The 26,410-nt window shown below is 38.2% G+C and overlaps 1 protein-coding gene across 1 annotated transcript in view; it reads left to right on the top strand.

Moving 5' to 3' along the window:
* Positions 1-26,410, top strand: part of DDX10 (DEAD-box helicase 10) — an 856,778-nt gene that overhangs the window by 577,694 nt on the left and 252,674 nt on the right. The window contains exon 16 of the mRNA XM_053708541.1: positions 21,065-21,121. Within this exon, the coding sequence (XP_053564516.1) occupies positions 21,065-21,121 (57 nt within the window). The remainder of the gene's footprint in view (positions 1-21,064; positions 21,122-26,410) is intronic.

Here is a 26,410-nt window from a genome sequence, read left to right as displayed (position 1 = left end):
TATAGATACGGTATCACAAGGATTGCAAGTAGCTATATATGTGATACATTAAGCTTAGACACATGTGATACATTAAGCCTGGAATTTGCAAGCGGTTAATATTGTTATACATTAACCTAGATACAATATCGCAAGTATTGCAAATATTGCAAACAGTTATATAGGCGAAACATTAAGCCCAGATATAATAATGCAAGTACTTAGCGTATTATCTTAAAAAACAACCAGTATCAAAAGCAAGCATTCAGCAAGCGGTTAGGAATACGAATATTTAAATACACAGGGAAAAAAAACGCCAATATTCAGCAAACTCACACCACAATACCGCTAACAACTCCTAAGGCCTAAGAGGACAACATGCTTTAATTATTCAAGACCACTTAGTAATAGTTGATACATACTAAGCGCATAATTTTCATACCAGAACAGCTACTTTCTTGTAATATTAAAGCATACTCACAAGAATATTATAACTCTTACATCGTAAGATCCTAACGCTAAGATCCATTAGAGCTACTAAATTATTCAAATATGCTACTGTTATAACAAGTATAGTACACACTACCAACTTCAAAAATTCCAAGAAATTTAAAAAATACAATTTCTGTGTAATGACTCAAGCACAATGTTTGTGCATACTTAAGTATTGATAAATATACGATCTAAGATATCAAGCACAATGCTTGTGATTTAAGCACAATGCTTGTGCATACTTAAGTATTGACAAATACACATTCTAAGATATCACAGGGGTTAATACATTAACTTACCGACCAGAATTATCATACTATACACAGCAAGTACTTTCAGTATCTATATAGTTAGGAGGCTACTTAAAACAGCAGTATACATATATTTCCCACAATATCATACTGAAATAACAAGACAACTACTAGGAAATTAAGCAGTATCTCACCAAGATACACAAGAAATGCAATTTTACAAGCATTAATAATAAATATTGGTGATAACATGGAATATTTACGCTAATACCTTTAATATCAAAATTTGATTTGAAAGTTGAGTCACAGATCACTCATATAACAACAGAGTAAATATCACAATACCACAGCCTTCTCAAATATAAGCTCAAAGTATAATAAATCACTATATAATCACTGGGATTAACCTGACCTCCAACTCAAGTAATTTCTGAAATACAACACAACCACGCAATGTACTCCGTGAATAACGGATAATAATCTATTAAGACCCAAACCTGTGTTTTTAATAAAGTTTGTATGTCAATTGTGTTTGTTGCCGTATATTTTTAAAAGATTACCAATAAAGGTTATATTTTAATAAACATCCCCACGCACACTCTCCTCCAAGGAGACACAGTTCTTGTCCAATTTTTGTCACTATCAATTAGGGAATGAGTGCTATATAGGTGTACACTCCATCAATCCAAGGATTGATAATTTTCGTTTGACAAAACAAGTACACAGCACCTCAGCCAATTTTTTTAGGTAACACTACCAATCTGGTTGGATATTTATACCATATTAACAGAACCAGAAATCACTAGGCTACCCTAAGTTGTAAATTTAAGCAGTGCCATTAGTATCCCCCTTCTTTTTCCTCCATTTAAGCCTATGCATTCTTTGGACATTAAACTACTTTCTTGGAAAGTGTTGTTTCTTTTGGCCATCTCTTCTGCTAGAAGAGTTTCTGAATTATCTGCTCTTTCTTGTGAATCTCCTTTTCTGATTTTTCATCAGGATAAGGCAGCCTGGCGGACTTCATTTAAATTCTTACCTAAGGTTGTGAATTGTTGTCCCTTCTTTGTGTCCTAATCCTAAGAATTCTTTGGAGAGATCTTTACATTCTTTGGATGTGGTAAGAGCTCTGAAATATTATGTTGAAGCCATTAAAGATTTCAGGAAGACTTCTAGTCTATTTGTTATCTTTTCTGGTTCCAGGAAAGGTCAGAAGGCTTCTGCCTTTTCTTTGGCATCGTGGTTAAAGCTTTTGATTCATCAAGCATATTTGGAGTCGGATGGAGGGGGGGAAGGGGGGAGAGCGAGAGCAAAAGAGGAGGGGAGAGGGAGAAAAAGGGGTGCGGAGAGGGAGAAAAAAGGGGTGCGGAGAGGGAGAAAAAGAGGGGGGGAAATAAAAAGGGGGGGGAGGGAGAGAAAGAGGGGGGAAGGGAGAGAAAGAGGGGGGAAGGGAAGGGGGGAGAGGGGGAAGGAACAAGAGCAAAAGAGAGGGTGGACAGAGTGAGAGCAAATGAGAGGGGGAGAGAGCGAGCAAGGGGTGGGACCGCTGTACTGCAAAAAATGGCCATTGTAAACAGGCTTTAGGACTAGTGTGTGTATGTGTGTATATGTGTGTGTATATATATATGTGTGTGTGTGTGTGTATATATATATATATGTATATATATATATATATATATATAATTAAATATTTTGTCCTGCCCCAATTACTCATGGACTCATGGACTCCACTTCTTAGGTATTAGTTTTCCAGGAGAAAATATAATTTATGCTTACCTGATAAATTTGTTTTTTCATGGTGGTGAGAGTCCATGATACCCACCCATTTTTTGATGGCTTTTGATTATTTTTGAGTGTATTTTTTTCTGGCAACAGTTCAAGTATGCAGCTATTTATTCCCTTCACCTTTTTTCTTGTTTGACTATAAATCAGACTAGTTTCCAGTAACGTGGGAGGGTTTTTAAATCCTTCTGGCGTTTTGGGAATCTTTGCCTCCTCTTAGTGGTCAGAAGTGGAATTCCCAGTAGTATTGGTTTGTGGACTCTCAACACCATGAAAGATATCGTATTTTAATACGTAGCTATTCTGCAAACTACAAAGATAATTAGTAATTGTTACTTTTTAAATTACATTTCATTTAATAAAAGTAAGATTAAATGACACATGGAGTCAAATATGTATACAGGTCCATAAATAATAAAAAACCTGCTTTATTGTGTGTTCTTGTAATCGGTGTAAATTTACACTAATCAGCGTGAAATCTGAATGCAACACGTTCAGTGTAATTAATCTTTTCGCTCAATATAGGGAATTATTTTATTTTCACTTACCATGAATTTGGCATCTCTATAAAAAATATATAAATATTACATCACCATGTATATGTTTAATCAATGTTATTTACTCCTCGATATTTTAAGATTATATTATATGTAAAATTATATGTAAAGTTAGTTTGCTTTATTTAACTGCTTAGCAACTAGCTTTTTTTTTTTCTTCGTATAAATTCTCCATAGAAACTGCTTATTAAAATAAAGATAGCAGTAATTTGGTAAGGAAAGATAATTTGATGTATATTTCCTATAGTTCCTTTAGACGTTTTCCCGTTAATATGTGTGTCTATTTTTTGTTTTAAGAAAAATTATGAAAAATACTCTGCACTGCAAATGTGTTGAATCTTGTTTAACAGTTACATTTAGCAGGAAAGCTGAAATTTATAGTGGGGAATTGTTAATCAAGAACTATAAAACTCAAATATTAATATTTCTATTTGTTCTAAAATTCTCATAACATCACTGTTTAAATTTGCATTCTCAGTTTTGCTTACTTCTCTTGGTATCCTTTGTTGTAGCGTAAACCTAGTCAGACTCAGTAGTAGCAGTAATTCACAACTAGGAGATGGCTGAATACGATGGTTGAGCAGGAGCCAATATACGCGCAATACCCAATCACCAGCTTGCTCCCAACTGTGCATTGCTGCTGTTGAGCCTACCTAGGTGTACTCTTCAACAAAGCATACTATGAGAACAAAGTAAATGTGATAATAGATTTAAACTGTAAAGTTGTTTTAAATTAAATGCTTTGCCTGACTAATACAAGTTTAATCTTTGATTTACTGGCCATTTAATGTATTAATATTCAGTTCTTAGTAATGCATATAGATGCAACCACTTTTCTTTCATAAGGTGGTGAGAGTCCACGAGCCATAACATTCAGGATTAAGTTCCCTCCACCAGGAGTCGGGCAAAAATTACACATCAGGAGCTTTAATTCCTCCCACTTCCTGCTTCCCATCAGTCTTAATTTTTGCCTTTACAGGAAAACAGGTGAATGAGGCAGTGTTGTCAAAGGGATGTGTGTGGATGCCTACAGTGTGCCCCATTTGGATCTTGTAGTTTGATGCTTCATGTGTGTGCCTTTGCTGGGGCTGCAATGGGTATTTCTCTGTTGTGGTGCTTGTGTGGGGGATTTTTGTGTGAGCATTTTTTTGTTATTAGCGCTCACAGCGCTGTTGGACAATCAACAACACTCTGGAGAGGAAGAAGTTAAGGTTTTGTTTGCACTCACTACAGCGCTGCCGCTCTCTTCCTTCTCCTCAGTGCATCACCATCTTCAGTGCTGTGCGGGCTCTTCCATAGCGCTAAGGAGGGGCACTATTTCTTCACTGATTCTATGCATGTGCGGTAGGGGTAAAGTACCCACAACAAAAGCTTTTTAAGGGGTATTGTGTATATATATATATCTCAGTATACGGTGGGGGTAAAGACTTTCACAGTGTTGCACTATTGTTTCTACCTGCCTGTTTATGCATATTATGATTTAATTTATTCTAACCTAAATACCAGTCTGGATACTACACTGTACTATGTGTAAGACTGTAATGGTTCTCTGGGACCATTACAACATTTTCAGGTTTTCCTCTTGGAACAATCCTGATCATATTTGTGGCTCTTACATTTGGCCTCTCGATGGCTCTAAGAATCTTTATCAAGGTTCTGGGAGCCCCTACTATCAACAATAGGTGCAAATAGGAGCTCAGTCGCTCCTTCCCTGGACAACATTCTTTTCAAGCTTCTTCTTTGTTTCTGGGTGTCTGTGATTTAACGCTTGTGGAATCATGGTTTGAACATCAAAATCACAAAAAGTTTACTGTTCCTGGACACTAGAGTGATTTTTCTGTGAGTGGTTATAGATTCGATTTCTATGCTTTTTTCCCTAGCAGAAAATTGCTGAAAGATGTTGCATAGGGTCAATGCAGAATTTCAGGTTTTGAACCAGCCATTTATTGCTCAGTGTATGGAGGTATTAGGTCAGATGGTTACAATGTCAAACACCATTATTTTTGCAAGGTTTTACTTGCATCCCCATTAGCTGGTCATGCTTCGGCATTGGAAAAGAGATTCTTCAGATTTTCAGTCAATTTGTGTGAAGCTCAAGTCTCAACAATTTCTCTCTTAATGGATATCTCACAGGTCCATAATCCAAGAAGCTTCTTTTAATTGTCCTTCTTGAGAGCTAATTATTGCAGATGCTAGCCTTTCGGGCAGGGGAGGGGGCATCTGGGGTGCCGTCAGGCGCAGGGAGTTTGGTCACCTCAGGAGGCGAGGTTTCCCATAATTATTTTACAACTCTGTGTGATCTTTCGTGCCCTGCAAGGTTTGCCTATGTTCAAGAAGGACAACGTGACAGATGTGGCATATTTAAATCATTAAAGGGACACTCAAGTCAAAATAAACTCATATGATTCAGATAGAGCATACTGTTTTAAGACCCTTTCCAATTTACTTCCATTATACAATTTTGCACATTCTTTCTATATACACACTTTCTGGGGAACAAGATACTACTGAGTATGTGCACAAGCTCACACGTTATACGTATACTAGTCTGTGATTGACTGACATCTGTCACATAATACAGGGGACTGGCAAATGGGAGAAAAAAATCTGCTTATTTGAAATTCAGAGTAGGTGTTAAATCATTGTCTTTTTTATTATGCACTTGTTAATTATGCAATTCTACTGCGTTGAGTGGTCCTTTAACCCCTTGAGTGCTAACGACGGCTCTGAGCCGTCAGTTTCCCACTCTGGTGCGAACGACGGCTCAGAGCCGTCGCTAGCACTCTCCCACCTTGAGGGAGATCTGGGGGCTCCCACCTGCTCCTACACCGGCGATCGGGCCTGCATAGTAACAGGCATCGCCGGGGCTTCACATTTTGCGCTGTGACATCACGCGCAATGACGTGATGACGTCACCGCGCACCTTAATTAAAAATGTACAATACAAAGTATAGGGAAAGGGGGCATGCTGCTTAGATGCCTGTATCTTTGGCATCTAAGCAGCTACAGACCCCAAGACCACCGTTGGAAAGGTAATCGCCTAACCTAACGGTGTAAGTTTTGGGGATCTGGAAAAAAAATACAAAAGTAAAAAAAAAAAAATTCAAATTTTTTTCTCCAACATAGGTGTGTCCGGTCCACGGCGTCATCCTTACTTGTGGGATATTCTCTTCCCCAACAGGAAATGGCAAAGAGCCCAGCAAAGCTGGTCATATGATCCCTCCTAGGCTCCGCCTACCCTAGTCATTCTCTTTGCCGTTGCACAGGCAACATCTCCACGGAGATGGCTAAGAGTTTTTTGGTGTTTAAATGTAGTTTTTATTCTTCAATCAAGTGTTTGTTATTTTAAAATAGTGCTGGTATGTACTATTTACTCTGAAACAGAAAAGAGAAGAAGATTTCTGTTTGTGAGAGGAAGATGATTTTAGCAAACGTTACTAAAATCGATTGCTGTTTCCACACAGCACTGTTGAGATGAAGTAACTTCAGTTGGGGGAAGCAGTTGGCAGACTTTTCTGCCTGAGGTATGATGGCCACATTTCTAACACGACTTGGTAATGCTGGAAGGCTGTCATTTTCCCTATGGGGACCGGTAAGCCATTTTCTTAGATTAAGTAAAAGAATAAAGGCTTTATAAGGGCTTAAAAAACTGGTAGACATTTTTCTGGGCTAAAACGATTACTTGCTAAGCATATTTGACAGATTATAGCGCTTTATAGTTATTATAATCTTGGGGATTGTTGTTAAAAAAACGTCAGGCACTGTATGGACACCTTTTTCAGATGGGGGCCTTCTCTAGTCATAGGCAGAGCCTCATTTTCGCGCCACTAATGCACAGTTGTTTTTGGAAGGCAAGGCATGCAGATGCATGTGTGAGGAGCTAAGATCCACTGAAAAAGCTTATAGAAGGCGTCATTTGGTATTGTATTCCCCTCTGGACTTGGTTGGGTCTCAGCAAAGCAGATTCCTGGGACTGTATAGGGGTTAAATGTAAAAACGGCTCCGGTTCCGTTATTTTAAGGGTTAAAGCTTTCAAATTTGGTGTGCAATACTTTTAAGGCTTTAAGACACTGTGGTTAAATTTTGGTGAATTTTGAACAATTGCTTCATACTTTTTCGCATATTCAGTAATAAAGTGTGTTCTGTTTAAAATTTAAAGTCACAGTAACGGTTTTATTTTAAAACGTTTTTTGTGCTTTGTTGACAAGTTTAAGCCTGTTTAACATGTCTGAACCATCAGATAAACGATGTTCTATATGTATGAAAGCCAATGTGTCTCCCCATTTAAATATATGTGATAATTGTGACATGGTGTCCAAACAAAGTAGGGACAATGATGCCACAGATAATAATAGTGCCCAAGATGATTCTTCAGATGAGGGGAGTAAGCATGGTACTGCATCACCCCCTTCTGTGTCTACACCAGTTTTGCCCACACAAGAGGCCCCTAGTACATCTAGTGCGCCAATACTTATTACTATGCAACAATTAACGGCTGTTATGGATAATTCTATTGCAAATATTTTATCTAAAATGCCTACTTATCAAAGAAAGCGCGATTGCTCTGTTTTAAACACTGAAGAGCAAGAGGACGCTGATGATAACGCTTCTGACATACCCTCACACCAATCTGAAGGGGCCAGGAGGGAGGTTTTGTCTGAGGGAGAAATTTCAGATTCAGGAAAAATTTCTCAACAAGCTGAACCTGATGTTGTAACATTTAAATTTAAATTAGAACATCTCCGCGCACTGCTTAAGGAGGTATTATCTACTCTGGATGATTGTGACAATTTGGTCATTCCAGAGAAATTATGTAAGATGGACAAGTTCCTAGAGGTTCCGGTGCCCCCCGATGTTTTTCCTATACCCAAGCGGGTGGCGGACATAGTAAACAAGGAATGGGAAAGGCCCGGCATACCTTTTGTGCCTCCCCCTATATTTAAGAAATTATTTCCTATAGTCGACCCCAGAAAGGACTTATGGCAGACAGTCCCTAAGGTCGAGGGGGCGGTCTCTACTCTAAACAAACGCACTACTATTCCCATAGAAGATAGTTGTGCTTTTAAAGATCCTATGGATAAAAAATTAGAGGGTTTGCTTAAAAGAATGTTTGTTCAGCAAGGTTACCTTCTTCAACCAATTTCATGCATTGTTCCTGTCACTACGGCAGCGTGTTTCTGGTTCGAAGAACTAGAAAAGTCGCTCAATAAAGAATCTTCGTATGAGGAGGTTATGGACAGAGTTCATGCACTTAAATTGGCTAACTCTTTTATTCTAGATGCCGCTTTGCAATTAGCGAGATTAGCGGCGAAAAATTCAGGGTTTGCTATCGTGGCGCGCAGAGCGCTCTGGCTAAAGTCTTGGTCAGCGGATGTGTCTTCCAAGACAAAATTGCTTAACATCCCTTTCAAGGGCAAAACACTGTTTGGTCCTGATTTAAAAGAGATTATTTCAGACATCACCGGAGGAAAGGGCCACGCCCTTCCTCAGGATAGGTCTTTTAAGGCTAGAAATAAGCCTAATTTTCGTCCCTTTCGCAGAAACGGACCAGCCTCTACTTCTACATCCTCTAAGCAAGAGGGTAATACTTCTCAACCCAAACCAGCCTGGAGACCGATGCAAGGCTGGAACAAGGGTAAGCAGGCCAAGAAGCCTGCCACTGCTACCAAAACAGCATGAAGGGATGGCCCCCGATCCGGGACCGGATCTGGTGGGGGGCAGACTTTCTCTCTTTGCTCAGGCCTGGGCAAGAGATGTTCAGGATCCTTGGGCACTAGAAATAGTTTCTCAAGGTTATCTCCTGGAATTCAAGGAACTACCCCCAAGGGGAAGGTTCCACAGGTCTCAATTATCTTCAAACCAAATAAAAAGACAGGCATTCTTACATTGCGTAGAAGACCTGTTAAGGATGGGAGTAATTCATCCAGTTCCAATAAGAGAACAAGGGATGGGGTTTTACTCCAACCTGTTCATAGTTCCCAAAAAAGAGGGAACATTCAGACCAATTCTAGATCTCAAGATCCTAAACAAATTTCTCAGGGTTCCATCGTTCAAAATGGAAACCATTCGAACGATCCTTCCTACCATCCAGGAAGGTCAATTTATGACCACGGTGGATTTAAAGGATGCGTACCTCCATATTCCTATCCACAAGGAACATCATCAGTTCCTAAGGTTCGCTTTTCTGGACAAGCATTACCAGTTTGTGGCACTTCCATTCGGATTAGCCACTGCTCCGTGAATTTTCACAAAGGTACTAGGGTCCCTTCTAGCGGTTCTAAGACCAAGGGGCATTGCAGTAGTACCGTACTTGGACGACATCCTGATTCAAGCGTCGTCTCTGTCAAAAGCAAAGGCTCATACGGACATCGTCCTAGCCTTTCTCAGATCTCACGGATGGAAAGTAAACATAGAAAAAAGTTCTCTTTCCCCGTCAACAAGAGTTCCCTTCTTGGGAACAATAATAGACTCCTTAGAAATGAGGATTTTTCTGACAGAGGTCAGAAAATCAAAACTTCTAAGCTCTTGTCAAGTTCTTCATTCTGTTCTTCGTCCTTCCATAGCGCAGTGCATGGAAGTAATAGGATTGATGGTTGCAGCAATGGACATAGTTCCTTTTGCACGAATTCATCTAAGACCATTACAACTGTGCATGCTCAGACAGTGGAATGGGGATTATACAGACTTGTCTCCGACGATTCAAGTAGATCAAAGGACCAGAGATTCACTCCGTTGGTGGCTAATCCTGGACAACCTGTCACAGGGAATGAGCTTCCGCAGACCAGAGTGGGTCATTGTCACGACCGACGCCAGTCTGGTGGGCTGGGGCGCGGTCTGGGAACCCCTGAAAGCTCAGGGTCTATGGTCTCGGGAAGAATCTCTTCTCCCGATAAACATTCTGGAACTGAGAGCGATATTCAATGCTCTCAAAGCTTGGCCTCATCTAGCGGAGGCCAAATTCATAAGGTTTCAATCAGACAACATGACGACAGTTGCATATATCAACCATCAGGGGGGAACAAGGAGTTCCCTGGCGATGGAGGAAGTGACCAAGATAATTCAATGGGCGGAGGATCACTCCTGCCACTTGTCTGCAATCCACATCCCAGGAGTGGAAAATTGGGAAGCGGATTTTCTGAGTCGTCAGACATTCCATCCGGGGGAGTGGGAACTCCACCCGGAAATCTTTGCCCAAATAACTCAATTATGGGGCATTCCAGACATGGATCTGATGGCGTCTCGTCAGAACTTCAAGGTTCCTTGTTACGGGTCCAGATCCAGGGATCCCAAGGCGACTCTAGTAGATGCACTAGTAGCACCTTGGACCTTCAACCTAGCTTATGTTTTCCCACCGTTTTCTCTCATTCCCAGGCTGGTAGCCAGGATCAACCAGGAGAGGGCTTTGGTGATCTTGATAGCTCCTGCGTGGCCACGCAGGACTTGGTATGCAGACCTGGTGAATATGTCATCGGCTCCACCATGGAAGCTACCTTTGAGACAGGACCTTCTTGTTCAAGGTCCATTCGAACATCCGAATCTGGTTTCTCTCCAACTGACTGCTTGGAGATTGAACGCTTGATTTTATCAAAGCGTGGGTTTTCAGATTCTGTAATAGATACTCTGATTCAGGCTAGGAAGCCGGTAACTAGAAAACTTTACCATAAGATATGGAAAAAATATATCTATTGGTGTGAATCTAAAGGATTCCCATGGAACAAGATAAAAATTCCTAGAATTTTATCCTTTCTACAAGAGGGTTTGGAGAAGGGATTATCTGCAAGTTCTCTGAAGGGACAGATTTCTGCGTTATCTGTTTTACTTCACAAAAGGCTGGCAGCTGTGCCAGACGTTCAAGCGTTTGTTCAGGCTCTGGTTAGAATCAAGCCTGTTTACAGACCCTTGACTCCTCCCTGGAGTCTTAATCTAGTTCTTTCAGTTCTTCAAGGAGTTCCGTTTGAACCCTTACATTCCGTAGATATTAAGTTATTATCTTGGAAAGTTTTGTTTTTGGTTGCAATTTCTTCTGCTAGAAGAGTTTCTGAGTTATCTGCTCTGCAGTGTTCTCCGCCCTATCTGGTGTTCCATGCAGATAAGGTGGTTTTGCGTACTAAGCCTGGGTTTTCTTCCGAAAGTTGTTTCCAACAAGAATATTAACCAGGAGATAGTTGTACCTTCTTTGTGCCCGAATCCAGTTTCAAAGAAGGAACGTTTGTTACACAATTTGGACGTAGTCCGTTCTCTAAAATTCTATTTAGAGGCCACTAAAGATTTCAGACAAACTTCTTCTTTGTTTGTTGTTTATTCTGGTAAAAGGAGAGGTCAAAAAGCAACTTCTACCTCTCTTTCCTTTTGGCTTAAAAGCATTATCCGTTTGGCTTATGAGACTGCCGGACGGCAGCCTCCTGAAAGAATCACAGCTCACTCCACTAGGGCTGTGGCTTCCACATGGGCCTTCAAGAACGAGGCTTCTGTTGACCAGATATGTAAGGCAGCGACTTGGTCTTCACTGCACACTTTTGCCAAATTTTACAAATTTGATACTTTTGCTTCTTCAGAGGCTATTTTTGGGAGAAAGGTTTTGCAAGCCGTGGTGCCTTCCATCTAGGTGACCTGATTTGCTCCCTCCCTTCATCCGTGTCCTAAAGCTTTGGTATTGGTTCCCACAAGTAAGGATGACGCCGTGGACCGGACACACCTATTTTGGAGAAAACAGAATTTATGCTTACCTGATAAATTACTTTCTCCAACGGTGTGTCCGGTCCACGGCCCGCCCTGGTTTTTTTAATCAGGTCTGATGAATTATTTTCTCTAACTACAGTCACCACGGTATCATATGGTTTCTCCTATGCATATTTCCTCCTGTACGTCGGTCGAATGACTGGGGTAGGCGGAGCCTAGGAGGGATCATATGACCAGCTTTGCTGGGCTCTTTGCCATTTCCTGTTGGGGAAGAGAATATCCCACAAGTAAGGATGACGCCGTGGACCGGACACACCGTTGGAGAAAGTAATTTATCAGGTAAGCATAAATTCTGTTTTTTTTTAAAAACTCTTAAATCACCTTAACACCCAGGCGGGAAAGTGCTTAGCACTCAAAGGGTTAAGAGAAACAAGGAGTTCTCTGGCAATGATTGAAGTTTGAAGCCTTCTCCTTTTGGCGGAGCACAATCATTGCATGACATTTGGAAGGCAGATTTTCTAGGTTGCAAAACCTTTCATTTGAGGGAGGAGTCCCTGAACCACAAAGTCTTTGATCTGATGGTTTCCAGATGAGGGTCATTGGATAAACAAAATGGAGTCTCGTTTGTTATCATTATCTTCCAAGATATTTTTTTCAGGGCCAAGGAAATGCAGGCTACCCTAATAGATGCGCTGGTGGTTCTGTGGTCTTAGAGTCTAATGTACATTTATAATTCTCTAGTTACCTGTCTTATCTTAGTAAAAGTTTAAAATAAATCAGGAGGGCTCTCCGGTATTTTTCATTGCTCCAGCGTGGCCGGGCAGGACTTCATATGAGGATCTTATTTAAATGTTGTCTTTTCTCTTCTGTGGAAGCTTCCGCTTCTTCAAAATAGTTTCTTCATCCAGATCCAGAATTTCTCAGCGGAATGGTATGGAGACTGATTGCTTAGTTCTTCTGAAACGCAGTTCCTTGGAGGGTCAAATCTCTGATCTTTCTGTCCTTGACCAAAAAAAAAAAGCTTACAAGGGTTTCAGATATTCTGACATTTGTCCTTTCTCTAGTGTGTATTAGACTTGTAATTAGGGCACCGTCTCCCCCATGGATACTCAATTTATTTTTGAGATCGCTTCAGGTTCAATCCCTTTGTCGCTAGAACAGCCACTACTCTTCTAGGAAAACTTTTCACAACATTTTGGAGTGTCGCTCTGGGAATTTGTGCCCATTCAGCTATGAGAGCATTTTTGAGGTCAGGTACCGGTTGGATGAGAAGGTCTGTCTTGCTATCAGCATAACAATTCTTCCTAAAGGTGTTCAATGAGATTGAGGTCAGAGCTCTGTACAGGCCACTGAAGTTCATCCACACCAAACTTGTTAAATTAAGTTTTCATGGACCTCGTTTTGTGCACAAGATCACAGTTATCCTGGAACAGGAAAGGAAACTGTTTCCACAAATTTGAAAGTACCCCATAGTCTTAAAGGGACACTCAAGTCAAAATAAACTTTTATTATTCAGAAAGAGCATGTAGTTTTAAGACACTTTCCAATTTACTTCCTTTATCAAATTTTGCACAATCTTTTTATATACACACTTTCTGGGGAACAATATCCTACTGAGGATGGTCACAAGCTCACATGGTATATGTATACTAGTCTATGATTGGCTGATGTCTGTCACATGATACAGGGGGCCAGACAAATGGAAGAAAAAATAAATTTGTCAGAAAAAAATAAGTTTATTTGAAATTCAGAGTAGTGGTTATTGCTGTCTTTTTATTATGCACTTGTTAATTATGCAATTCTTCTGCATTGAGTGGTCCTAAAAGTCTTTGTATTCTGTAGCATTAAGATGACCCTGCATTAGAACCTAAGGCGCCTAGCCCAAAACCAGAAAAACAGCAAAGATCATTTTCCCTCCTTCACCAGACTTTACAGTAGGCACTATGCATTCTGGTAGGTAGCACTCTACTGGCATCCGTCACATCCAGATTGTTCCACAAGATAGCCAAATAGTTAAGTGTGATTCATTACTCCAGAGAACACATTTCCGCTCCTTCAGAGTCAAGTTTTTGTACACTTTATACCACTTCAGCATTGGGCATGGTGTGAGGCTTGTGTACAGCTGCTCGGCCATGGGAACCCATTTCATGAAGTTTCTGATGCACACTTCTTCTGCTTATGTTGTTTCCAGAGGCAGTTTGGAGCTATGTAAAGAGTGATGCAACAGATGATAGGAAAATTTTGCGTGGTCTACAACTTTGTGACTGGGGTGTCGTTGCTCCTAGAAATTTCCACTTAAAGGGACAGTCTAGTCCAAAATAAACTTTCATGCTTCAGATAGAGCATGTATTTTTAAACAATTTTCCAATTTACTTTTATCACCAATTTTGCTTTGTTCTCTTGGTATTTTTAGTTGAAAGCTAAACCTAGGAGGTTCATATGCTAATTTCTAAGCCCTTGAAGGCCACCTCATATCTCAGGGCATTTTGACAGTTTTTCACCAGTAGAGGGTGTTGGTTCATGTGTGTCATATAGATTACACTGTGCTCATGCACGTGGAGTTCCAGGGAGCCAGCTCTGATTGGCTAAAATAGATGTCTGTTAAAAGAACTGAAATAAGGGGTATTTGCAGAGGCTTAGATACAAGGTAATCACAGAGGTAAAAAGTGCATTTATTTAACTGTGTTGGTTATGCAAAACTAGGGAATGGGTAATACAGGGATTATCTATCTTTTTAAATGATAACAATTCTGCTGTTGACTGGCGCAGATCTAGTAGGGCAGCAATTTCTTAAACTGACTTGTGGCATCCTATGACAATGACATGTTTAAGGCCACTGAGCTCTTTAGTATGACCCATTTTACTGCCAACCTTGCATAAGTCGATTTCATGGCTATGTGTTGGATTTTATGCATCTCAATAAATAATTATTAGGCCTCATAGTGTATGTGATTTTTCAAGTGAAACCAACATAAGGCACTCTCATATACTTTACACATTTTTCCTTTAGACTTTCCGAGTGGATATATGTATCATTGTATCTGGTACCCTGACTGCCTGTAGGCATAGGCAGACTCTAGCTGGTTTATTTTGTCATGATGAAAGTTGGTTACCATGGCTTGGTGATATCGTCAGTGATGTAATTTTGGCGTTTCCCTTACACATTTCATGCCTATTTATTTATTATCATGTCTGCACATGACTGTAGCAAGCTTTATTCTCCCAGACATCCCTTCCTGCTTTGTTCAGATAAGTGAACTTAAGTAATTGATAAGATGCCTTGTGGTAGGAAAGATGATGTCTCAAGAGGTCGAGTCCCCTGGTATGCCTGTAAACCTGCACCTGGAAGTATAAACCAGAGCATTCAGCTTCTGCAATTTCCTCAAATTTAGATATTTTTTTTCTCTCTTTTGAATGTTTCTGTCTGCAGATATAAACCCTTGCCTTTAACATCCTTTTGCAGTGCTAATAAAACGTTATGATTCAGGTAGAACCTGCAATTTACTTCTGTAAATGTACTTAGTCTATTGGTGTCCTTTAGTGAAAAGTTCAGCTCAGGAGCAGCATCATACTGCTGACTGTAGTTCAGAGCTTAACACATTTGTTCAAAAGCTAGGAGCCAGAAACTTTGGCTATCCCTAAAATATAGACATACGATTTTAAACAACTTTCCAATTCACTTTTATGATCTAATTTGCTTCATTCTCTTGATATCCTTTGTGGGAAATTATTTATAAATAGGCTCAGTAGCTGCTGATTGGTAGCTGCACATAGATGCCTTGTGTGATTGGCTTACCCATGTGCATTGCTATTTCTTCAACAAAGGATACCTAAATAATGAAGCAAATTACATAATAGAAGAAAATTTTAATGTTTTTTTCAAATTGTACTATTTGAATCATGAAAGAAAAATGTTGGGTTTCATGTCCCTTTAACATATAAGAGCATTTTCTTTTTGCAGTTTAATGGGCCTTTTAGGTGATTGTTCCATTGAAAAAAGGAATAAGAAAAGAAAATTATAGACTGATAAAACTATTCTTTTTCTCACTTAAAGTGTAAACATTCATCAATTAGTGCCGGTTTTTAAATATTCTATTAAAAACAGGGGCACTTTCATTGATGAAAGTTTACATTGCACCACCGTATTATACAAATACTTACCTTTTACTTCTTCAAAGCCGAATCAGCATCCCCTGTCTGCAGGTCCTCTGTAAATGCATCACCAATGACGAAACCGGCTTCCTCCAATCACGGCAGGGCCTCACAAGATGGACGCTCTGGGGGGAAGCCGTGATTGGAGGAAGCTGGTTTAGTCAATGGTGGCTTATTTACAGAGGACCTGCAGGCGGTAGATGCCAATCCGGCTTTGAAGAAGTAAAAGGTAAGTATTTCTAAATATATGGTGCAATGTAAACTTTCATCAATGAAAGTGCCCCTGTTTTTAATAGTATTTTAAAAAATTGATGAAAGTTTACATTCACTTCAACATAAGAGCTTACACTTTCTTTGGGTTATATACTGTATGTGCAGAATTATAAAACGTTATTTTGCAAGTTTACTGTCCCTTTTAATGTGATGTTTTACCAGTTGGTAAAAATTAAAAAAAATAATAATAAATACAATTTCATTTGTCATTCAGATATAAGGAAGGGTCTTCTTTCTGTGTTAAAAAAAAGTTACTAAAACTGTATTTGTTTCGTGAGCGAACGCTGCAGGCTCTTCTTTCGAGAACACAATTATGTGAGGATGAGAAGGTGTAATAGATTAGCACAAGAGAAGTTCAGATATTGCTTCAAAAATGTGGAGACAGTTTCCTTTCTCATACTTACTGCAAATTAAAGAAATAAATCATCTCATATCTCATTATATTTCTCCTCGCATACTGCTGCTGAATTTAAATTGCCTTTTGTTGCTGTGCTACCAAATGATTTTTCCTTATCATCCCAAATGCAGATGACTTAAGAGCAGCAGAAGATGATAGGACTGTATACCAAACATTCGTTTTTGTCTTGCGTCTCCTTAACATGCGCTATAAAGTATCGCTTTAGATGTTAATAGTTTTATAACTTGTAATTCAAATTTGTGACCTTATCATGAAACTGGGATACGTTTATTTTGCAGACTTAATAGTTGCTGCATTAAGCATAGCGATTCAGGTTGGTTTACGTATTTCTAAAGTTCTGAAGATGATATGGGAGGTGGTGTTTTCATCATATTATACCTAGATGGTTTTGTTTCTCAGCGTACATGTTGGCCCTGTCAGACTGTCAATAATAAGAGCCTTGTCAAAGGCTTGATTTGTCATTAAAGGGCAAAAAGAAAATACTGTAATTTTTTTAGCGCATTTTTAACCCCTGCAAATGAATTAAATACATAGTCAAATAGATAGGAAACCCCAAAATTTTCTTTCATGATTTGGATAGATCATACAATTTAAACAACTTCGCAATTTACTTCTATTATCAAATATGCTTCATTCTCTTGTTATCCTTTGCTGAAGGAACAGCACTGCACTACTGGCAGCTAGCTTAACACATCTTGACAAATATGTGCAGGCACCAATCAGCAGCTAGCTCTCATTAGTGTAGGGTATGTGTGTATTCTTTTTCAACAAGGGATACCAAGAGAGCGAGGCACATTTGAAAATAGAAGTGAATTTAGAAGTATCTTAAAATGACATCCTTCATCTGAATCCTGCAAGTTAAATTTTGACTTTCCTATCCCTTTAAGTTCAGCTGCAGAGCAGCAATGCATTATTGGGAGCTAGCTGTACACATCTGGTTCAGCCAATGAAAATAGGTAAATGTGTATGGCCATCAATCACCAGCTAGCTCCCAGTAGTGCACTGCAGCTCCTGAGCCTGCCTAGCTGTGCTTTTTAATAAACAATGCAAAGAGATCAAAGTTAATTTGATAACAGAAGTAAATTGACAGGGATGTGAAAGTCTAAGTTAAATTAGACTGCTGCTATATATTACTCCACTCTGCACATTCCTAAGCCTACCTAGGTATTTGAAGAGAGAAGTATATTTTAAAAAGATTTTTAAAATTACACACTATGGCTCCAGTTTTTTTTTTTAAACTGTGCACGGCACTAGGTTCTTCAATTTAATACATTTAAAGAGACACTAAAATTAAAAAATAACATTAATAGACCATGCAGATAGATTCAGATAGAGCATGCAGTTTTAAGTTTCAATTTACGTCCATGATCTAAATGTGTCTTTTTTATATGCACAAGTTCACTGGGTCTATGTATAGTAGTCTGTGATTGGCTGAGGAACCATGATAAAGGGGGCCAGCAAATAGGGGGGAAAATCTACTGCTTATTTGAAATTCAAAGTAAGTGTTATTGCATTGTCTTTACACATGTATTATGCACGTGTTAATTATGCAATTCTTCTCCATTGAATGGTCCTTTAAAGGAACAGTCTAGTTAAAGTTAAACTTTCTTGATTTAGATAGGGCATGTTATTTTAAATAACTTTCCAATTTAATTGTATCTTCAAATTTGCTTTGTTCTTAGTTTTCTTTGTTGAAAGCTAAACCTAGGTAGGCTCACATGCTAATTTATAAGCCCTTGAAGGACGCCTCTTCTCTGAATGTATTTAACAGTTTTTTTACAGCTTGAGGGTGCTAGTTTATTTGTGCCATATAGATAACATTGTGCTCATGCTCATGGAGTTACTTATAAAAGAGGGCACTGATTGGCTAAAATGCAAGTCTGTCAAACAAACTGAAATAAGGGGGCAGCCTGCAGAGGCTTAGATACAAGATAATCACAGAGGTAAAACGTGTATTAATATAACTGTTGGATATGCACAACTGGGGAATGGGTAATAAAGGGATTATCTATATTTTTAAACGATAACAATTCTGTATTAGCCTGTCCCCTTTAAAGGGACAGTATACACTCATTTTCATATAACTGCATGTAATAGACACTACTATAAAGAATAAGATGCACAGATACTGATATAAAAATCCAGTATAAAACTGTTTAAAAACGTACTTAGAAGCTTTCAGTTTAGCTTTGTTGAAAAGCCCACTGCAAGTGGGAAATAAGACACTCCCCCCTCCCCCTTCTTTTGCATATGAAAAGACCCTTTACACAAACAGGAGCAAGCTGGAGAAGGCAGCTGACGGTATTCAAATACAACTTTGGGGCTTGGTTAGGAGTCTGAAAATCAGAGCAATGTTATTAAAAAATAAGCAAAATTATAAATTTTTAAAAAAAAAAAAAACTTTATGGGCTTTATAAATAGATCATCTACAAAACATTTATGCAAAGAAAAAGAGTGTATAATGGCCCTTTAAGTTAATAACAAACATCAATGCGTTTTGGCCACGCCCCCTGACATTTCTCAAGAATAATGTAAATTACACATCTGCCATTAATTTGTGCGCTTTACTTTGTATTTGCAGACTCTGAGGTGTGTAACTCATATCTCTCTAAAGGTGCATTACCAATTGCTATTGAATCTAAAAGGAATTCATTTTCTGTATTAAAGGGACAGTAATGTCATTACTTTCATGATTCAGATAGAACATTCACTCTCCAATTTACTTCTACTATCAAATTTGCTTCATTCTCATGATATTCTTTGTTAAAAAAATAGGCTGAGGAGCAGCAATGCTCTTCCTGGAGTCATCTTAACACATTGTATAAACTGTTGGCAAGATGCCTATATGTGCAGCCACCAATCAGCAGTTAGCTGCAGTAGTGCATTGCCGCTCCTGAGCATACCTAGGTATATTCTTCATGAAAGGATACCAAGCTAATAAAAAAAACCTTTGATAATCACAAATTGGTGAAGCATTCCATATTTTTTCCATCATTGTCACCTTGCATTTTAGACTCATGTCTATAGCACTGTGGAATCCATTGGCACTCTACAAATAAATGATGATAATAATAATAGAAGTAAACAGTGCATACAGTACTAATAAACTTCCTATCTAAATCATGAGTTTAATTTTGACTTCACTGTCCTTATAAGCATCTTTAACTTTTGTCAGACACATAAACAAAAAGTCTGATTTCATGTACAGGTAGAAAAGCCCATTATCCAAACTGGGAGCGGAAAAGGTTTGGATTTCGGAATAGGTTGGATTTTGGAGTTTTTGCATCTGTAAAAATATGGGGCACTTTGGAGTGTATGGGACCAAGTGCAAACAACAATAGCTTTTGTCATTTAGCTATCATTATACAGTGTATACATGCAACCAAAAGGTCGTTTTTGATCTTTTTTTTTTTTTCTTTTTTTTTTTTTTTTTTTTTTTTTTATATTTCAGAATAAATTTGGATTTTCGAATTCTGAATTTGGGCATTTGTATCTGTAACAACTTTATCACCCTTTAAATGTTAGTAATTTCTTTTAGTACAGCTTGAAGCATTAAATATGAAGATATAAGATTCAAAGATTCATATATAAAAAAGACTGAATAAAGTTCATTACACGAAAAACTTGAGAAAGTCCAAATGCTAAAATGTCTATTTTATACAACATATAGGCGTTGAATGAAAAATGTGCCACTTACTAATGCAATAAATTAATAATATTTGTAATTCAATGTTTATATCTTAAAGGGATATGAAACACAACATTTTTCTTGTGTGATTCAAATGGAGAATGCAATTTTAAAAATGTTTCCAATTTACTTCTATAATCAAATTTACTTTACACTCATGGTGTTCTTTGTGTGAAGAGATACCTAGGTAGGTCTCTGGAGCACTACATGGCAGGAGATAGTGTTGCGATTTAGTGCTCTTGTATATTGGTAATAACATTCTTGCACAAATGCTGCCATGCAGTGCTCATGACACGTGCGTGCGCCTGAGTTTACGTCCCTGCTTTCTTTTCAACAAAAGATACGAAGAGTACAATTAAAATTTGATAATAGAAGTAAAATAGAAAGTTGTTTAAAATTGCATGCTCTATCTGAATCATGAGTTTTTTTTAATTTTTGTTTCATATCCCTTTAATACAATTAAAAACATTTTTTTTTTAAATAAATAGCAACAAAATTGTGTTTTGGGGTTTTTTCCCTTTTTTTTTCTTGGAGTAATTTGTCCTGTTTGTCGTCCTACATATAACTATTGTGTCGCTCTTGAGTGGTGAAAAAGGGTTACATATGGATAAAGAGATTATTTGTTCAGTAGCCCATGACATTGTTCAGTTCCTAGCTTGGAAAATTACTTGCTCCTTTTTGGCCGTGCTTCAAATGATGTAATTTATTTTTATGAATTTTCCTCCATGTTTTTTAATAGAAAAAAATCAATGAAGAAATGTTCACCAGTACATTAATTCAATTTTTTTTTTTTTAGGAAAAGAGGCTAAAGGAAAAAGCTGCCCGAAGAGCAGGAAAGAAAAAAGAAGAGGAGGTAAGAGGAGTTTTTATTGTTTTAGTTCCATTTACTGTCGCAAAATTCTCTAGTCTCTTGTAAAACTGTTTGCACCCTGGTTTTGAGCGGGCGCGGGAGATCACTGGGACCATTCTTCTCTAATTTACTTAATGAATTTACAATTTTAAGAAGTTACTTGGTCGCAGACATTTTTAATGGTAGGTATAGTGTAGTAGAAGTACGCAATGTGTGTACCAAACCAATTAAATAATAACCAAATCATTAGTGAATGTGTACAGAAATTTTACTGCTTATAATTTAAAATTTTACATAGTAATTGAGGTTAAAAAAAGACAGAAGTTTGAGTTCAACCTATACAAATCTTTATATACTTACAATAAAAGCTCCAGGGTATCGTAAATTAATCCCATTAAAAAGGGTGACCCATTGAACACCAGTAATCATATCACTGAATTCTGTTTCTAGCCAGAAATGTATTTAAACCATTTTTAAATATATCTAAGTTATTGGCATTTACTACCTCCTTAGGTAATGAGCTCCACAATTTGATTGCTCTTACAGTGACAAAAAGTTTACATTGCAGGAGATTAAATCTACTTTCTTCCATCCTTAAATTGTGACTTCTTGTCACAAACAATTTTCTTGGAATAAACAGAGCTTCTACCATCTCTGTATATGGGCCTTGAATATATTTATATAACTTATTCATGTCACCTCTCAAGTGCCTTTTTTCTAGAGAAAACTGATCCAATTTGGCTAACCTTTCCTGATAGCTTAAATTCTCCATTCCACTTATTAGTTTTGTGTCCTTTCTCTGAACTTTTTCTAAGTCTGCAATATGTTTTTTGAGATTGGTCCTCAGAACTGCACTCCATACTGAAGGTGAGGTCTTACTAGGGATTTATATAGTGACAGAATTGTAATTTTATAATACCGTCTCAGTGTGTCATGTTCCTTTGAGGGATGGTGAAATTTTCTGTTTAACCTTAAATCCTACTTTTTTTTTTTTCTTTTTTTTTATGTTCAACAAGTTAAGTACAACTATATACAACCATGTCAGGTTCTGTTCTGATTGCTAATTGTACAAAGAACAAGGCTGCACTAATATATACAATACCTCTGAAATGAAAAATAATTACTTAACGGCTTGTTAAACTAAGCATTAAAGAGCACTTAGTCTCTGTACAATAGATTTAAAAGCAGAGTTTTATGAAGTATGATGGACTAATCAATTTGACATTAAATGCTGTACTAAATAGGATAAATTAAAATGGTTTCTCAAAGTTTATTATTGCATCAGAAAACTCACATTTAAAGGGAGGGAAGCCCAAAATCTTTTACATAATTCAGGCAGAGCATATCATTTTAAACAGCTTTCCATTTCTCTTCTGTTATCAAATTTGCTTCATTCTATTGGTATTCTTTGCTAAAGAAGCAGTAGTCACTACTGAGAGCTACACATAGGGTGAAATAATAACAAGTGACATGTGTGCAACCACCAATCAGCAGCTAGCTTGTAGCATTGCTTTGCTTCCCCTGTACCTACCTAGGTTTGATTTTCAATAAAAGATACCAAAAAATAAAGCAAATTATAGATAATTGAAGTAAATTGGAAATCTGTTTAAAACAGTGTGCTCTATCTGAAAGTTTACTGTTCCCTCAGAGGTTTGGTGGTTCCTCATAACATTACAAATTGTTATAATAAGGCAAAGTACCTTCTCTATATGCCTTCGTTGTACGTCAGTTTTGGATATGAATGTGGAAACTGCTAATGTAACCTTTTCTCTTGTAAGATGTATCGAGTCCACGGATTCATCCTTACTTGTGGGATATTCTCCTCCCCTACAGGAAGTGGCAAAGAGAGCACCCACAGCAGAGCTGCCTATATAGCTCCCCCCCTTAGCTCCACCCCCAGTCATTCTCTTTGCCTACTCTAAGTAACTAGGAAGTGCAGAGCGAGTACGGTGACAAAAATGTTAGTTTTTATTTCTCAAGCAAAAGTTTATTTTAAATGTTGCCGGTGTGTACTATTTACTCTTTGGCAGAAAAAGAGATGAAGATTTCTGCAAGAAGGATTATGATCTTAGCACTTTGTAACTAAGATACACTGCTGTTCTCACAAGGGCTGAAGAGTACAGGAAAACTTCAGTTGGGGGAACGGTTTGCATGCTAAGCTGCATATGAGGTATGTTCAGTCTATGTTTTTCTAGACAGAGTGTGTTTATTCTAGAAAAGGCTGGCTATATCCCCATGGGGAAAGGGTAAGCTGTATTCAGACACTTGGGTAGGAATTTCAGTGTACTTGAAGGGCTCATTTGTTACTGGTGACACTGTTAGCAAAAAACGTTTTTTGTTTGTTCAGTAAATGATGCAATTATAACGTTTTTTGAAGGGACTGAAGGGGTCATTGTGGCTTGTGTTAGGGTTTTTTAACCCACATGGTTAAGAGACACTCAGGTGTTTTTCTAATAGGCCTCAAAACATCGAGTGAGGTGGGAGGGGCCTATTTTCGCGCCTCAGTTGCGCAGTTTCTTTTCCTTAAGAGTCATCCAACTGCTTTTCTAGAGGTTCCTGCTATGTTTGAGGGCTGTAAAGGAGGTTTTTTCCCCACTAATTGTTCTGAAGGGCAGGTAAGCACCACAGCAGAGCTGTGGCAAGGTGCTGAAAGTCTTTTTTACCGGTTTTGATGTTTTTTTCAATCCGGTTTTGCCATTAAGGGGTTAATTGTTTATTTGCATAGTTGTGCAAAGTTACTAAGGCTGTAAGATACTAATGTAAAAATTTCGTTAAGTTTACTGCTTTTTTACACTGTTTTGCAGAACTTGTGCAGCTTTTTTTCTCTTAAAGGCACAGTACCGTTTTATTTCTATCTTGGAAAGTTTTGTTTTTAGTAGCTATCTCTTCGGCTCGAAGAGTTTCTGAGCTATCTGCTTTACAATGTGATTCCCTGTACCTTGTTTTCCATGCAGATATAAGGTGGTTTTACGTACCAAACCTGGGTTTCTTCCTAAGGTTGTTTCTAATAAGAATATCAATCAAGAGATTGTGGTTCCTTCTTTGTGTCCTAATCCTTCATCTAAGAAGGAACGTCTGTTACACAATCTTTGTGGTTCGTGCTTTAAAATTCTACTTACAAGCAACTAAAGATTTCCGTCAAACATCTTCTTTGTTGTTTATTCTGGTAAACGGAGAGGTCAAAGGGCTACGGCTACCTCTCTTTCCTTTTGGCTGAAAAGCATCATCCGTTTGGCCTATGAGACTACTGAACGACAGCCTCCTGAAAGGATTACTGCTCATTCTACTAGAGCTGTGGCTTCCACATGGGCTTTTAAAAATGAGGCTTCTGTTGAACAGATTTGTAAGGCGGCAACTTGGTCTTCGCTTCATACTTTTTCCAAATTCAATACTTTTGCTTCTTTGAAGGCTATTTTTGGGAGAAAGGTTCTACAAGCAGTGGTGCCCTCAGTTTAAGGTCCCTGTCTTGTCCCTCCCTTCATCCGTGTCCTAAAGCTTTGGTATTGGTATCCCACAAGTAAGGATGAATCCGTGGACTCGATACATCTTACAAGAGAAAACATAATTTCTTTCATGTAATTAGCAAGAGTCCATGAGCTAGTGACGTATGGGATATACATTCCTACCAGGAGGGGCAAAGTTTCCCAAACCTCAAAATGCCTATAAATACACCCCTCACCACACCCACAAATCAGTTTTACAAACTTTGCCTCCTGTGGAGGTGGTGAAGTAAGTTTGTGCTAGATTCTACGTTGATATGCGCTCCGCAGCAGGTTGGAGCCTGGTTTTCCTCTCAGCGTGCAGTGAATGTCAGAGGGATGTGAAGAGAGTATTGCCTATTTGAATTCAATGATCTCCTTCTACGGGGTCTATTTCATAGGTCCTCTGTTATCGGTCGTAGAGATTCATCTCTTACCTCCCTTTTCAGATCGACGATATACTCTTATATATACCATTACCTCTACTGATTCTCGTTTCAGTACTGGTTTGGCTTTCTACTACATGTAGATGAGTGTCCTGGGGTAAGTAAGTCTTATTTTCTGTGACACTCTAAGCTATGGTTGGGAACTTTTATATAAAGTTCTAAATATATGTGTTCAAACATTTATTTGCCTTGATTCAGGATGTTCAACGTTCCTTATTTCAGACAGTCAGTTTCATATTTGGGATAATGCATATGAATAAATCATTTTTTTCTTACCTTAAAATTTGACTTTTTTCCTGTGGGCTGTTAGGCTCGCGGGGGCTGAAAATGCTTCATTTTATTGCGTCATTCTTGGCGCTGACTTTTTTGGCGCAAAATTTTTTTCTTTGTTTGCGTCATTTTTGACGTTTTTGTGCGCCAAAAGTGTCGGCGTTACCTGATGTGGCGTCATTTTTGGCGCCAAAAGCATTTAGGCGCCAAATAATGTGGGCGTCTTTTTTGGCGCTAAAAAATATGGGCGTCACTATTGTCTCCACATTATTTAAGTCTCTTTGTTTATTGCTTCTGGTTGCTAGAAGCTTGTTCACTGGCATTTTTTCCCATTCCTGAAACTGTCATTTAAGGAATTTGATCAATTTTGCTTTGTATGTTGTTTTTTCTATTACATATTGCAAGATGTCCCATATTGACCCTGAGTCAGAAGATACTTCTGGAAAATCGCTGCATAGTGCTGGATCTACCAAAGTTAAGTGTATTTGCTGTAAACTTGTGGTATCTGTTCCTCCAGCTGTTGTTTGTAATGAATGTCATGACAAACTTGTTAATGCAGATATTTCCTTTAGTAATGTTACATTACCTGTTGTTGTTCCATCAACATCTAATACTCAGAGTGTTCCTGTTAACATAAGAGATTTTGTTTCTAAATCCATTAAGAAGGCTATGTCTGTTATTCCTCCTTCTAGTAAACGTAAAAGGTCTTTTAAAACTTGCTGTTTCAGAGGTTGATGCTGATAAATCTTCATATTTATTCAAAATGGAATTTATTCGTTCTTTACTTAAAGAAGTCTTAATTGCATTAGAGATAGAGGATCCTGGTCCTCTTGATACTAAATCTAAACGTTTAAATAAGGTTTTTAAATCTCCTGTAGTTATTCCAGAAGTTTTTCCTGTCCCTGATGCTATTTCTGAAGTAATTTCCAGGGAATGGAATAATTTGAGTAATTCATTTACACCTTCTAAACGTTTTAAGCAATTATATCCTGTGCCATCTGACAGATTAGAGTTTTGGGACAAAATCCCTAAGGTTGATGGGGCTATCTCTACTCTTGCTAAACGTACTACTATTCCTACGGCAGATAATACTTCCT

Source organism: Bombina bombina, chromosome 3 (genome assembly GCF_027579735.1).
Source record: "Bombina bombina isolate aBomBom1 chromosome 3, aBomBom1.pri, whole genome shotgun sequence".
NCBI classification, from domain to species: domain Eukaryota; kingdom Metazoa; phylum Chordata; class Amphibia; order Anura; family Bombinatoridae; genus Bombina; species Bombina bombina.
Note: the sequence above shows the minus strand (reverse complement) of the source record. Positions and strands in the feature narration are given on the sequence as shown.